The 15,026-nt window shown below is 54.3% G+C and overlaps 4 protein-coding genes across 4 annotated transcripts; all 4 read left to right on the forward strand.

Moving 5' to 3' along the window:
- Positions 1–730: 730 nt before the first annotated feature.
- Positions 731–3,738, forward strand: K489DRAFT_370681 (uncharacterized protein; the record flags this gene model as incomplete). The annotated part of the gene is made up of 2 exons (XM_033603163.1): positions 731–767; positions 824–3,738. The coding sequence occupies 2 exons, from the start codon at positions 731–733 to the stop codon at positions 3,736–3,738; spliced, it is 2,952 nt and encodes a 983-aa protein (XP_033460132.1).
- A 486-nt stretch (positions 3,739–4,224) lies between these two features.
- K489DRAFT_224659 (uncharacterized protein) lies at positions 4,225–5,202 on the forward strand. Its single transcript, XM_033599760.1, has one exon. The coding sequence runs from the start codon at positions 4,434–4,436 to the stop codon at positions 4,932–4,934; it is 501 nt and encodes a 166-aa protein (XP_033460133.1). The 5' UTR covers positions 4,225–4,433; the 3' UTR covers positions 4,935–5,202.
- A 723-nt stretch (positions 5,203–5,925) lies between these two features.
- K489DRAFT_224661 (uncharacterized protein) lies at positions 5,926–8,162 on the forward strand. The gene is made up of 2 exons (XM_033599761.1): positions 5,926–5,966; positions 6,160–8,162. The coding sequence occupies exon 2, from the start codon at positions 6,256–6,258 to the stop codon at positions 8,152–8,154; it is 1,899 nt and encodes a 632-aa protein (XP_033460134.1). The 5' UTR covers positions 5,926–5,966; positions 6,160–6,255; the 3' UTR covers positions 8,155–8,162.
- Positions 8,163–9,518: 1,356 nt separating this feature from the next.
- K489DRAFT_388888 (uncharacterized protein) lies at positions 9,519–14,523 on the forward strand (the record flags this gene model as incomplete). Its single annotated transcript, XM_033606455.1, has 4 exons — positions 9,519–9,653; positions 9,746–13,998; positions 14,067–14,337; positions 14,380–14,523. The coding sequence occupies 4 exons, from the start codon at positions 9,519–9,521 to the stop codon at positions 14,521–14,523; spliced, it is 4,803 nt and encodes a 1,600-aa protein (XP_033460135.1).
- Between the last annotated feature and the right edge of the window lie 503 nt (positions 14,524–15,026).

The raw sequence follows: 15,026 nt of genomic DNA on the forward strand, positions 1-15,026 counted from the left end.
GAGCTTAAGACAACCGTATGCAATGTTCGTCAACCATATCATTAATTGATCACCTTCCGGCCATGGATGTCATCCGTACAGAGCGTGAATTCAAGAATTCGAGGCTCTTTGTGAACGTTCCCATTATGTGCATGGTCGCATCTCGTGCGGGTGATCGATAGTCCGACATACGTCATGAAGACATATTCGTTGAATATCAAGCCGATGAGGATAAATTCGATATCGGCAAGGTTTGTCCTGATTCGACTGTCCGCGCATAGTATGTCCCCGGTAGTGTTCTGGGTTTGGAAGACGGACATGCATAGCAATGCCTCGAAACGTGGAAGCTGTAGTGTGCAACGGAAGAGCAAACGCGTGAATCTCCACGCAACATCGTGCCGCAAGCACTTTATCTTTCACGTGTCGACGCGTCTCGTGTGTCCAGGCATCAAGCCAATCAGAACCCTGAGGCACGCGTCAAACGCCTCCCCCTCCATGAATGAACGAACTCAGGGCTTCGGCTTTTCGCGAATTTATGCCTGCGGCTCTGCGTTGGGGAAGTGGAAGTGGCAAACGAGGATCCGCGACGGACGACTACCTACCTGATCATTTTCCAATGTCGCTCAGTCTTTTTCCTTGACAACACCATCTCCGACTCACTGCCAGCAAATCGACAACTAATTCACTTTGCCCTTTCGCCAAACTTCGACACACATTTGCTTTTCCTGGCGGGTGATCACTCAACATCACCATGGCGAGAGCCAAAGCGTCTGCTGCGCGCAAGACTTGTACGTTTGGCAGAGCGCAAGATTAATCGTATCCTATCATGCTGACGTTGTGGTAGCTGATGTTCCCATAACTCTAGCCGCTTCGAGAACTCGCAGAGGCAAGGCAGCAGCTTCGAGCACACAACCGTCGATCGCCAACACTTCAGATATTGACGACGACGAAGATGATCTGATCACAGTTGCTCAGCCTACAGTGCAGCGGCGTGTCATGGAAGCTGTCGTCATCCCAGTCATACGTCGCTCGGCATCTGGCAAGCTTGCAATCGACAGTGCTTCGAACAGCTCGGTCGAGGCAGCATCAATCGCAAACACCTCCATGGAATCCTCGCCAGACTATGAGACTCCTGCCACAACGCCTGGTGACCTCCGCAGTGCTTCGAAAACGACAAAACGAAAGCGATCAGCACTTGACCAGTGCGCAACTCCTAGCAGTAATAAGGCGACCGCGAGTACGGATGAGGCTTTGGCTGTCCAGCTTCAAGAGGAGGAGTATGACTACTTCCAGGCCGGCTCGTCTAAGCGGGCCCGAGTTGTCGTAGACGACAGCGACGACATTGACAGTGTTTTGAGCGAGCCCATGTCAATCGACTCGGTCCAGCCCGCAAAGCGCCAGTCGTCGACGAAGCAGTCTGTCGCCGACCGCGAAGTTGTGGGAAGACGCACGAGTCGCAGGGCAACTCGTAACACCACGGAAGTCAGCACATCGGCTTTCGACGACGAGATTGAAGAAGCCATTGATGACAGTGAGCTATCGGAGTTGGAAGAGCTTAGTGAGTTCGAGGATGACGAAGCATCCGCTGTTGGATCGGAGGACGAAGAGCTCGAGAACAGCGACATGGAGCCTGCGGGCCCTGTCGCCGCAGCTGAGGATGCGACCGAATCAGAGCAAGCCTCAGCTCAGGCTCCCGCTCGTCGTCGTCGCCGCGGCCGCCAGTCCGTCAATTCACGCAATGGAAACAGTACAGAGGCTCGGCGGCAGCGATTCCGCGCGCGTTTTGAAGCTATGAGGTTATCGCGCAAAGATCGTGAGCGGCAAAAGCTAGAAAAGTCGCATCCTGAGATTAAAACAATGTGGAACGATCTCGAGAAGATACCAGTACTCAAGCCAGACCCAGTTGCACAGCCAGTGAGCATCAATCGACAACTCAAATCCTACCAGCTGGAAGGAGTAGCTTGGATGATTGCGCAAGAGAAGAGTCACTACAAAGGAGGGCTGCTCGGAGACGAAATGGGAATGGGCAAGACGATTCAAGCCGTATCATTGATCATGTCTGACTGGCCTCAAAAGCAGCCAACGCTGGTCGTTGTGCCGCCCGTGGCTTTGATGCAATGGTCAGCTGAGATCACCGAATACACCGATGGCAAGCTCAAGGTCTTGGTGTATCACGGCCAGAACAGTAAGGTCAAGAATATGTCGCTCAAGGATCTGAAGAAATTCGACGTCATCATGATCTCTTACAACAGTCTCGAGTCGCTGTACCGCAAGGAGACGAAAGGATGGAGTCGTGGCGAGGACATTGTCAAGGAAGACTCATTGATCCACGCCATGCATTTTCATCGTCTCATTCTCGATGAGGCGCACAGTATCAAGTCACGCACCACTGGCGTTGCAAAGGCCTGTTTTGCGCTGAAGGGCACATACAAATGGTGTCTGTCGGGTACTCCGGTCCAGAACCGAATCGGCGAGTTTTTCTCGTTACTACGCTTCCTCGAAGTCCGTCCGTTTGCGGACTATTTCTGCAAGCGATGCCCTTGTTCTATACTACACTGGGAGCTCGACGTTGAACACATGTGCAAGGGCTGCAAGCATTCTGGGATGGAGCACGTCTCCGTGTTCAATCAGGAGCTGTTGAACCCGCTTACTCAATCCGAGGAGGTCGCTGATCGTCACAAAGCCATGGAGAAGCTCTACCTCATCACAGCTCGTATCATGCTTCGTCGCATGAAGCGCGACTATGTAAGCTCCATGGAATTGCCACCGAAGGAGGTGGTCGTACACAACGAATTCTTTGGTGAGATCGAACGCGACTTTTCCTCCAGCATCATGAGCAACACAGCCCGACAGTTCGACACATATGTCTCTCGTGGTGTGATGCTGAACAACTATGCCAACATTTTCGGTCTCATTATGCAAATGCGTCAGGTGGCCAACCACCCCGATTTGTTGCTCAAGAAGCATGCGGCGCAGGGACAAAACGTGCTAGTGTGTAACATCTGCGATGAGGTCGCCGAGGAAGCCATTCGCTCCAAGTGCAAGCATGACTTTTGTCGTGCATGCGTCAAGAGCTACGTGCAGTCCGTGGAGGAGAACGACGGAGAAGCCGACTGTCCTCGTTGCCACATCCCTCTCTCCATTGACTTTGACCAACCCGAGATTGAGCAGGATGAGGACGTGGTCAAAAAATCATCCATCATCAACCGCATCAACATGAAGGACTGGACCTCGTCGACCAAGATCGAAATGCTCATCTATGACCTGTGGAAACTCCGCTCGAAGAAGCAAACGTTGAAATCGATCGTCTTCTCGCAATTCACATCCATGCTCCAATTGATCGAATGGCGTCTCCGCCGCGCTGGTTTCAACACGGTCATGCTCGACGGTTCCATGACACCCATCCAACGCCAAAAGAGCATCGAGCACTTCATGACCAACCCGGACGTGGAGATCTTCCTCGTGTCCCTCAAGGCCGGCGGTGTCGCCCTCAACCTGACTGAAGCCTCCCGCGTCTTCATCGTCGATCCCTGGTGGAACCCTGCTGCCGAGTGGCAGTCCGCCGACCGTTGCCATCGTATCGGCCAGAAACGCCCCTGTGTGATCACGCGCCTGTGTATCGAGGACTCGGTCGAATCGCGCATGGTCTTGTTACAGGAGAAGAAGGCTAACATGATTAACGGCACTATTAACAACGACAAGACTTCGATGGAGAAGTTGACGCCCGAGGACATGGAGTTCCTGTTCCGCGGTACGTGAGAGCTACGGATGTTGGAGCAGCGGCTCTATTGCATTTTTACTCTATTCATTTCCCTCTCTTCTTTATGCCGTTTTCTTTTCTTTCTATGGCTACTTCTAGGGCGGGTGGGATTTGTTCACGACTTGTACGTTGTGACGCGGTTCAATGTTGGGCGGTATTGCTTTTTTCTTCTTCTTCACGGGAAGATTTCTTTCTCTTCTCTGCGTGAATGTAACATTATCCCGTCGCTCGTTATTCTCATGATGATGAGGAGAAAGAGGAGTCGACATCCTCATGGTGTCCTCCGTCTCTCTTATTACAAATGACGTTTCCTTGGACGATTATGGATTGCTCCAAGAAGGATCACCATACCAAATCAACCTTTCACCCTCCCGATGTGACAGAAGACATTCTTCTCTCTCTCGAAAATGTGATCCGATCTGAATCGCCGCTTGACAAAACTGTACTCCTGCTGTCCCTGGAAAGGAAAAGAATGCCCGTACGCGCTCCTGCCGATCATGCGCTTTTTCAAAATCCGACGCTTACCTATACACGGACAGTCACCTGCACTGCGATTCCTCTCGAACGTCATACTGCGGAGAAATAACCCTCTACAGAGGATGATGGTGCCGGTGTACTTGGGAAAACCCAGAGCACGATGACTGGCAGGTGCCTTATCGCTACAGTATGATCACACTGCCCAGGTGCAGGTGGTATGCATACGAGACGGAGTAAGCATCGCGCGAGGAGAAAGATTCTCCGGGTATTTTTGGAAAGTCCATGTTTGCACCGTACCCGACAGGGAGGCATGTACAGTACAAGCATTTCGTCTCGCGGAGATGTGACAGCGCAACACCCGCGGGATTCGTCTTTTGGTCTCAAATGGGTGCCAATCGCCAAGCGAAATTTCCGTCTCATCATCACACAGCCAAGACGGATGTCTGCGTCCTTTTGCTGTTCATCTGTCGAGTTGGGAGGGGATCCGATGGGACTCTCTCCAGGAGCACCGTTTCTCGGATCGGGAGGGAGAGGGAGAGAGAGAGATGATGGTGATGATTTATATGCAGTCGAGATGATTATTATAGTCTTGGGATGGGCGTACAGTATGTTCGTTATTTACACGATATGGCTGGCACACATGTATGAACATCTGGCGCGAACGGATGGCTCCATGCCGCATGGGATCTTGAGCCCGGAAGAGAAGACCAAATGCTGAGCTGAACGTGTGTTGTCGATCATCCTCCACTCGCCTGTCTTTATTTTCTCCGGGAAACATCCCTAGAGAGCGTGGGATGGATGGGGAGGAGGGCCGCGCTTGATTCCCTCGAAACACGCCCGTGGCATCTTGGCTCTCTCGGCGCTGTGTTGTACTATTTCCAACGTCACCATCATCAGGCTGAATACCTCAAAACGATGAGCTCGCGCACTATGTATATTTTCCTCTCAACAGCACGACGGCATGGTAATTATTGTCGTCCGATCAGAGGACAGACTGATGATGCGAGTGCTCGGCAAAGGGACGACGACGACGATGATGATGCAGGTGCAGCGGGAAGGATTCGAGGCCGACGTCCCCCTCTTCCGTCATCGTACAGTTCGCTCACTCATCTACTGCATGTTTCTCAGCCCCGGTCTTCCACGCAGCATCACGTTTTCATATCGTCCGACCATATCTGCCGACGATCCGTCACATGCTGTACTTTGACCCACGCGCAGTGACAGGTCCTCCCGCCGACGATCGCCATCGGTAGCATGTCCTGTTTCGCCTGTCCTCTGATCACGACATCGACGTTCAATCAAAATGACCGGACACCTACTGAGAGGGAGCCTCGTGGTCTCCGCAAGACATGCGTGATGCTCCTCCGGATTCCGTCGTCATCACCAGCGTCGTTTAGCTCGTCGAGGAAATCCTGGGTTCATGCGCGTTCCGCAGTCCTTCCTTTTCCCTGCGTCGTCGTTCAGCCACGAGAGAAATCCCTTCGCCGAGCACTTGTTCCCAGCTGGGAGGTTTTTTTCGGGACCATTCCCCGAGAGGAGGACACCTCAACGATGCAGGCCAAGACGTGCTAAAAATTATCACCGTTTGCTTGTTTCCCAGCCTGGGCTCCGTCAGATCTTGCGGTCCAGTGGAACTTTGTGCTTTTGTAGGATGCACCCTTTCGGACTATTCGGGGAGCGATGGATCCTCTCGCGCGCGCGTGGGAGTCGTCGGTCCCTGGACGGCCCTTCACCTGGGCGCAACTCCCAAGTAGGTCGACATGGCACGATTCATGGTCGGGTTTCGTTTGTTGTCCTGTTTCATTCGTGTGTCTACCTCTGCACTTCGCCCTTGCTTCGATCTCTCCTTCTCTCATTTCCTCACCATACGTGCACTTGCCATATATGCTTGACCTTTCTCAACCCTTCATCTCGCCTAACGTGGCTCACACTAGTGGAATCAGATACGATTCGTGTGAGATTTGACTTCATCTGTCTGTGAACCGGACAAGACCGTGAAGAGAAACAATTCGATTCCTCAGCCGTAAGCTTGGTCCAAGATGGCATTCTCCTCCCGGAGGACTCTCCGAGACACATTCCCAGACCATACTGGAAACGACGTTATTTCAACTTCTTTCGAACGGACGCACGATGTCATACCGCCCTCATTCACAGCCTCTAGAAAATCTTCGGCTTCCAGTCTAGAGAGTCCAAGCCCACAGGCATTACCGCTTTTAATATACATCCATCCAAGTGTCCTGGCTTCCGATCTGAGCGACATCCCCATCTACTTCCAGTCCCTCGCAGCCAGCATCTCCTCTCGTCCAGAATTGAAACAAGCACCATTTCTCCAAACCGATCTCGACATTTCTTACCAAGTCGTGATCTCTCCGCAGGCGGATGTCTTCGCATGCGTCGAGCATTATCGCTGCGAGAAAGACCACCGCGCTCGCCACAGTGATTCCATGATCGACTCTTCAATCCACAAGCATCGTCAAATTCCACATACCTACGCCCGTCAAGGATTGCAAACTCCTCCAAGAAGCTCGTTTTCCTCGGGTTCATCCTCCTCGACTTCTCTCTCTTCATACTCATCCTCTCTGTGGTCATCATCTTCCGCTCCGTCCGGCATCTGCTCCGCCGCTCACAGTAACCTCTTATTCTACCTCGACCGTCCCGACTGGCGTACCACTGGACCGGTGCTCGTCAGCTGGGGACTTGCGAACTTCTCACGTTGTCAAGTTGATGCGTGTAGTTCCGAGGATTTGATCGCTGCTCAGACCGCCATCAATCGCGGCCGTGTCAAACTTCGTGCAAAGAGGATTGCGGTTGAGGATGTCGGTGAGTGCCTTCATTCGATCTGGGCCTCATCCGGAGGCGATGGTTGGGCTGGCTTGGAGGAAGAGGAAAAGGTGCAAAAAGAGATGTTCCGAGAGCGAGAAGAAGGAATCCCCTCGTCGTCAGAAGAGGAAGATCAAGATCAAGGTCAGGGTCACTGCAGATATCCTGAGCGTCGCATGCGAACCAGCCACGATCATCATGAAGCCGATCCTCGTCATTTTCTCCAACTGGCACAACCTCTCGAAACGCTCTTACAGCTCACCACGCCCGCAACAAGTAAATCCCACCCGATCCTCCGCCAGAATGCCGTCCCTGGCTCCACCATCCCATCACTCACCGTATGGTCATCTCGCCACGGCACCCGGATGCCCGACTTTTCTTTCGTCCTCTACCTCCCAGGAGAAAAGACCACCCATCGGCAAGACTCGCACCATTCTTCCTCCTCCGGAGACGATGACGACCTCGACAACCTCCTCCCAGAGGATCTCTCCCTCCGACTCTTCCGCGCCCTGGATCTAGGAATCCTCCAATCCGTCCCCTGGCGTCTCGATGTCTTCAGCCATGCGCCCACTCTCCACCACGCGGTCAACCATTATCGCGAGGAGAGGGCTTTACGCATGTACACAGCAGCCTCGGCGAATGACCTGACTGCTTCCACGAGACGACAAGACATTCCTCCTCCGCTGCATTATGCACGTAGTCCATATCTCCGCTTCCGCTCGGTACTCCTCCTCGCGGATAATACGACGGAGATCACGAGCCATATGTCGCTTTTGATGTTCGATCCCGTCGCCTCACTTGACACCACACCGACCGAGCATACTGAAAAGTACGGAGACGACGACGACGAGCCCCCTCACAGCGATGACACCGATGACACTTCTTCCGATACCGACGAAGAAATCCATCTTTCCTCCCCCTCGTCCCGCGACCTCATCTCCCTCGTCAAATTCCGCCTCGGCTGCAGCGGTTTACCTTGTGATTCCCGACGACCACTCGGGCAAGCGGAGACACCTCGTCTCAGCCGGGTCTTGTTTGCGCTCTGGGATATTTGCCACTCTTCTGGGATCAACAAGCGGCCGGGGACGAGATCCGTGAATGAATTGCTTTGGTTTTGAATTTCCATTGTACAGTTAAAGTGAGCAAATGCCACAGCGAATTCTATGATGTTGAAGTGTCCAGCTTCTGCAGTTTGTACCTTTCCTATTTGTATAGCTGTGGCTCCGCTTTTGATCGAGGTCAAGGTCAAGGTCAAGGTCCGAGTCCAGACTTTCTCCCACTCCCAACACTGCACATATGGATTCTTCTGTCTCAGCGTAGTGAGACAACCAATGCTGCTGACCACGGACGTGCTGGGGAGGACTTGTGGCTGCTAATAACAAACCCAAAGCCTTGCTCCACACACACAGGCCCCGGACTAGATATGCATATCAGGGGGCGCTTGGCTGCTGGCCGTACCAACGCTGCGGGAGGAATGGCGCGTGGGAGGGTCGAATCGGACGAGATCATCTGTCCCATTGGATGTGGTGAATCTGCCCGTGGACATCGGGCCCGACCGAGATCGCATGAGATGAACGGCGATGAATGTGTCCCAAGCCCTAATGGCAATCGGGGTGGGTGAAGCTCCTGTTTACCGCGTCGGCCTCGCTGCGGGCCGCTCGCGACTCTGGCTGGTGGCTCGACCTAAACCGGACACGATGACCCTGAGTGAGTGAGCAAAGAAACGGCAGACAGCGTTAGGGACAGCGTTAGGACAGACTGGAGGAGCAGCACCACTGGACTGGAGGAGAAGCAGAAGCGTGTCCCAGGGCCCTGCTTCTTTTTTTTATCCCTGAGAGAGCTGTATTCGAGGGTATTGCTGGAGAGAAGAGGAGACTCCCGTGGCTGGTCTCACACACACACACTCTCTCTTTCTCTCTCGCTCACTACTGCATACGGTCCAACATTTAGCTTTACACCTGGAAAGGTCACCGTTTGTTTCAAGTCGTCTTCCTTCCACTACTCTCCCTGTACTATTACTCCCGCATTGTCGTCGCCGATTACCTCCTTCTCTCCTCCTCCTTCATCATTGTCGCCCATCTCCTTCTTCGTCCCGTTCCTCTCTTCCTTTTCCCAATCCTTGCCAGTGCTGCCGCCACTGTTGCTGTCCTCACCAGCGCGGGCGTTGGGGAGAGTTAATCATCCACCGCTGCTGCGTCCGAATCCCAGACTGTTGCCATCTCGACTGCTCCGGGCCGCGAGCTCTATTCCTACCATCGCTGACGATTCAAGAAGACCCATTTGACATCGGAGAGGTCCTGTTGCAAAGGTCAACTCCGGGATCATCGGCAGTAAAAAGAGCAGGCAGGATAATAGAAGGGATCACACGCGGATAAATTCTGAATGACGACGAGGGGAAAGAGTTGCATTCTTCCTTCCGCCAGTTCGAGTTCCTGCGCCCGGCTCCCATCCTTCACACGAATTGCACGATCATAAACCAGCCATGTCGAATACGTATGATGTCGGCACCAAGGCCTGGCAGCCCGACTCGACCGAGGGCTGGGTCGCCTCGGAGGTCACCGCGAAACAGGTCGATGGAGAGAAGGTGACTCTGGTTTTTGCCTTGGCAAATGGCGAGGTAAGTGCACGTTCTTGGTGCAGAATGAACTGCCCCGGATAGGCCGAGTGCCAGCATACGGCGACAGTTGCTTACAATGGATGATCTCGCAGGGCCGCACGGTTGAGACCACGCAGGCCGCCTTCCAGGCCGACTCGATGAGCTCCACCCTTCCGCCTCTGATGAACCCGGCCATGCTCGAAGCCAGTGACGACTTGACGAACCTCTCACATCTTAACGAACCGGCTGTGCTGCACGCCATCAAGCTACGATATGCGCAAAAGGAAATCTACACCTACTCGGGTTTGGTCCTGATCGCGACCAACCCCTTCGCACGTGTCGACTCCCTCTATGTCCCGGGAATGGTTCAGGTATACACTGGCAAGCCACGTGCCTCGCAGGCACCGCATTTGTTCGCAATCGCTGAAGAGGCTTTCGATGACATGTTGCGGAATGGCAAGAACCAGACCATCGTCGTCTCTGGTGAATCCGGTGCCGGTAAGACAGTCAGTGCCAAGTACATCATGCGCTTCTTTGCAACCCGCGAGCCGCCGGATCAGCCAAACGCGCGACCGCGAGGTCGTGTCGACACCATGAGCGAGACCGAAGAGCGGATTCTCGCAACCAACCCGGTCATGGAAGCCTTCGGTAACGCAAAGACGACTCGAAACGACAACTCCTCGCGTTTCGGCAAATACATCGAGATCATGTTCAACGAGAACACCGACATCAACGGCGCTCGGATACGGACATACCTGCTGGAACGCTCACGATTGGTCTTCCAGCCACTCAAGGAGCGGAACTACCACATTTTCTACCAGCTCGTTGCCGGTGCCGACGATGCCATGCGGACCGAACTCGGTCTCATCCCGGTCGAGCACTTCGATTACTTGAATCAGGGAGGCTCGCCCGTGATCGCCGGTGTCGACGATGCCAAGGACTTTGCAGAGACGCGTTCCTCGCTTGCACGTTTGGGAGTCGCGAATGAGATGCAAACGGGCATCTGGCGGATCTTGGCTGCTCTGCTGCAGATCGGTAACATCAAGATCGCGGCTTCGCGTAACGAATCACAATTGGCGGCTTCAGAACCGGCGGTCGTCAAGGCTTGTGAGTTGCTCGGCATCGACGCAGCGGAGTTTTCAAAGTGGACCGTCAAGAAGCAGCTCGTCACTCGCGGAGAGAAGATCGTCTCCAACCTCACTCCCCAACAGGCCACGGTTGTGCGAGATTCCGTCGCAAAGTACATCTACTCTTCATTGTTCGACTGGCTTGTCGAGACCATGAATGCTTTCCTTGCATCCGAAGAGGTTTTACAGCAGGTTCAATCGTTCATCGGTGTACTGGATATCTACGGTTTCGAACATTTTGCCAAGAACAGCTTCGAGCAGTTTTGTATCAATTACGCCAACGAGAAGTTGCAGCAGGAATTCAACCAGCACGTCTTCAAGCTTGAGCAGGAGGAATACTTGCGTGAGGAGATCGATTGGAAGTTTATCGATTTCAGCGACAATCAGCCGTGTATCGATCTCATCGAAGGCAAGTTGGGTGTCCTCGCGCTCTTGGACGAGGAATCTCGATTGCCCATGGGCACGGACGAGAGCTTCGTGAACAAGTTACACCACAACTACGCCAACGACAAGCACAAGTTCTACAAGAAGCCTCGATTCGGCAAGAGCTCCTTCACCGTCTGCCATTACGCCGTGGATGTCACGTACGAAAGCGACGGTTTCATCGAGAAGAATCGCGACACTGTGCCTGACGAGCAGCTCGAGGTGCTGAAGAACAGCTCAAACACCTTCTTGGGAGAGGTTCTGGAGGCGAGCGCACTCGTCCGGGAACGGGACACCACCGCCATGGCACCAAAGGCTAACGGCGCGCCGAAGCGGAGTGGACCCAGTTCTGGACGCAAGCCCACCCTTGGAGGCATCTTCAAGAGCTCGCTCATTGAGCTGATGCACACCATCGCTTCGACAGAACCTCACTACATTCGTTGTATCAAACCGAACGAGGGCAAAGAGGCATGGAAATTCGAGGGACCCATGGTTCTGAGCCAACTTCGTGCTTGCGGTGTCCTCGAAACCGTCCGTATCAGCTGTGCTGGTTACCCTACACGATGGACCTACGAGGAATTCGCCATCCGCTACTACATGCTTATCCACTCCACACAGTGGACCGCTGCCATTCGGGATATGGCCAATGCCATCCTGAAGAAAGCACTCGGCGAGCACAAGGCAGACGGAACTGACAAATATCAGCTTGGTCTGACGAAGATCTTCTTCCGTGCTGGTATGCTCGCCTTCCTCGAAGATCTGCGCACCAACCGCCTGAGCGATGCGGCGATCATGATCCAAAAGAACCTCCGCGCGAAATACTGGCGTCGGCGGTATCTTGAAGCCCTCAACAGCATCCGGACTTTTCAGGCCCTCTCCCGCGCGACCATGGCCAGGAAAAGGGCAGACGAAGCTCGACGACAGCGAAGCGCCACGACCATCCAGCGCGTCTGGCGCGGACAGAAAGAACGCAAAAGGTTCCTACAGTTCCGCAACGATTTCATCCGCTTTGAAGCGGCGGCCAAGGGCTGGATTTGCCGAAAGATGATCCTCGACAAGCGATACTCCGATGCCGCCCGCGTCATCCAGCGCTCGTGGCGATCACACCAGAGCATGCGGACCTGGCGCGACAAGCGCCGCAAGGTCGTCCTCATCCAGAGCTTGTGGCGTGGTAAGACCGCGCGTCGCGGCTACAAGACTCTCCGTGAGGAGGCCCGTGATCTTAAGCAGATCTCGTACAAACTTGAGAACAAGGTCGTGGAGCTCACCCAGAGCTTGGGAACCATGCGGAACGAGAACAAGACGCTCAAGGGCCAGGTGCAGAACTACGAGAACCAGCTCAAGAGCTGGAGAGAACGCCACACTGCTTTGGAGAGCCGTACAAACGACTTGCAGCGCGAGGCCAACCAGGCTGGTATCACCGCCGCTAAGCTCGACCAGATGGAGGCCGAGATGACTCGTCTCCGTGCTACATATGACGAGAGCACCGCCAGCATGCGTCGTCTGCAGGAGGAGGAGAAGGCCCTCCGCGAGAGCTTGCGGGTCACAAACCAGGAGCTCGAAGTCACACGACAGAGCAAGACTGTCAGCGAGACCGAGAAGCTCAGCCTTCGTCAACAGCTAGCCGACCTCCAGGATCAGCTTGAGCTTGCCAAGCGTGCTGCACCCCTCAACGACATGACCAACAGCGTTGGCATCAACACTCTGGGTGGCCAAGCTTCAGGTCTGATCAACTTGGTCGCATCCAAGAGGCCGAAGCGTCGCAGCGCTGGCCCTGAGCAGATCAACCAAGACCGCTTCAGCGGTGCGTTCAACCCTCGGCCTGTGTCCATGGCCTTTGGCGCGATGAACACTGCTCACGCCTCTACCTTGTCAGGCTCGACGTTCAACCCTGGTCTCGAGAATGTCGAGATGGAGCTTGAGAACCTCCTCGCGGACGAGGATGGCCTCAACGATGAAGTCACCATGGGTCTCATCCGCAACCTCAAGATCCCCTCGCCAGCTTCAACTCCCCCACCAACGGACAAGGAGGTTCTCTTCCCGGCGTACCTCATCAACCTCGTCACCAGCGAGATGTGGAACAACGGTTTCGTCAAGGAGTCCGAGCGCTTCCTTGCTAACGTCATGCAATCCATCCAGCAGGAGGTCATGCAGCACGATGGAGAAGAGGCCGTCAACCCCGGTGCCTTCTGGCTGTCGAACGTCCACGAGATGCTCTCCTTCGTCTTCCTGGCCGAGGATTGGTACGAGGCGCAGAAGACGGACAACTTCGAGTACGACCGCCTGCTCGAGATCGTCAAGCACGATCTCGAGAGCTTGGAGTTCAACATCTACCACACCTGGATGAAGGTCCTCAAGAAGAAGCTGCACAAGATGATCGTCCCCGCCATCATCGAATCGCAGTCTCTCCCTGGCTTCGTCACCAACGAGTCTAACCGCTTCCTTGGCAAGCTCCTGCAGACCTCCAACGCGCCCGCCTTCAGCATGGACAACCTCCTCTCGCTGCTGAACAACGTGTTTAAGGCGATGAAGGCCTACTACCTCGAGGACACCATCATTGTCCAGACCGTCACCGAGCTCCTCCGCTTGGTCGGCGTCACCGCCTTCAACGACCTGCTCATGCGCCGAAACTTCCTCTCGTGGAAGCGCGGTCTGCAGATCAACTACAACATCACCCGCATCGAGGAGTGGTGCAAGTCCCACGATATGCCGGAGGGCACCTTGCAGCTCGAGCATCTCATGCAAGCCACGAAGCTGCTCCAGTTGAAGAAGGCTACGCTCAACGACATAGAAATTATCCAGGACATCTGCTGGATGTAAGTTCCTCATGCTATCACCCCCCTCCACTTCCACTTCTTTCGCTAATCATTCATCTTCCGCACAGGCTCTCCCCCAACCAGATCCAGAAACTCCTCAACCAATACCTCGTGGCGGACTACGAACAACCCATCAACGGCGAAATCATGAAAGCCGTCGCGTCGCGCGTCACCGACCCCAAATCCGACGTCCTCCTCCTCCAGGCCGTCGACATGGAAGACTCCGGGCCCTACGAAATCGCCGAGCCCCGCATCATCACCGCCCTCGAGACCTACACCCCCTCATGGCTCCAGACCCCGCGCCTGAAACGCCTCGCCGAGATCGTCAGCGCCCAGGCTGTCCTCCAACAGCAGCTTGAAGCCGGCGGCGGCGGTGGCCAGCAACCTACTGGCCTGGGCTTTGTCAACGGCAAGGGCGAGGAGAGCCTGGACGTCTTCGAGGGCCAGTGGCCCGCGGTTCCTAATGGTAATGGCCGGAATGGCTACTCGAGAGATGTCGTCAGCGACGAGGAAGACGACGAGTGAAGGGGTGGATAGGACCCATCTGGTCCTTCCTTCTTCTTCCTTCCGCCTTCTCCCTCAACTGGTACTACTATGATAAAACGCGGCAAGACCACAGCAGGACCGGAGGAAATTTGGCGCTGCTTTCGTGCCATGGTTCTTGTGTGCGCATGCCCTCCTTGTATCTATGTCCTTCTGCTGCACTTGGGGAGCCATTTTTTCTTTGATGGCGATGGTTTCTTGACGAGGGACTCGGCCTCTCTCTCCCTCTCCTCTTGGGGCCGGGTTCTTGAAACCCCTTCTTACTCTCTGGTGTTGTGCTATATTTACATGTACGAAACCTCTTTTTTCTCTTCATCTTCTGATGATGAACTTGGGATTTCTAACAGGAGATTGTGAAAAGATGTGTTCTAGGTTGAAGTGGCTTTCAAGCTGATCTTGTCATGTCATGTCTTGCCAATAGCGCGGTCTTCGCCCATGAGAGGAGTGTCTTGGGTAATGAAAGTATGTCAGGATGGAGTTTCAAA

This window comes from Dissoconium aciculare (genome assembly GCF_010015565.1).
Source record: "Dissoconium aciculare CBS 342.82 unplaced genomic scaffold K489scaffold_6, whole genome shotgun sequence".
NCBI lineage: Eukaryota > Fungi > Ascomycota > Dothideomycetes > Mycosphaerellales > Dissoconiaceae > Dissoconium > Dissoconium aciculare.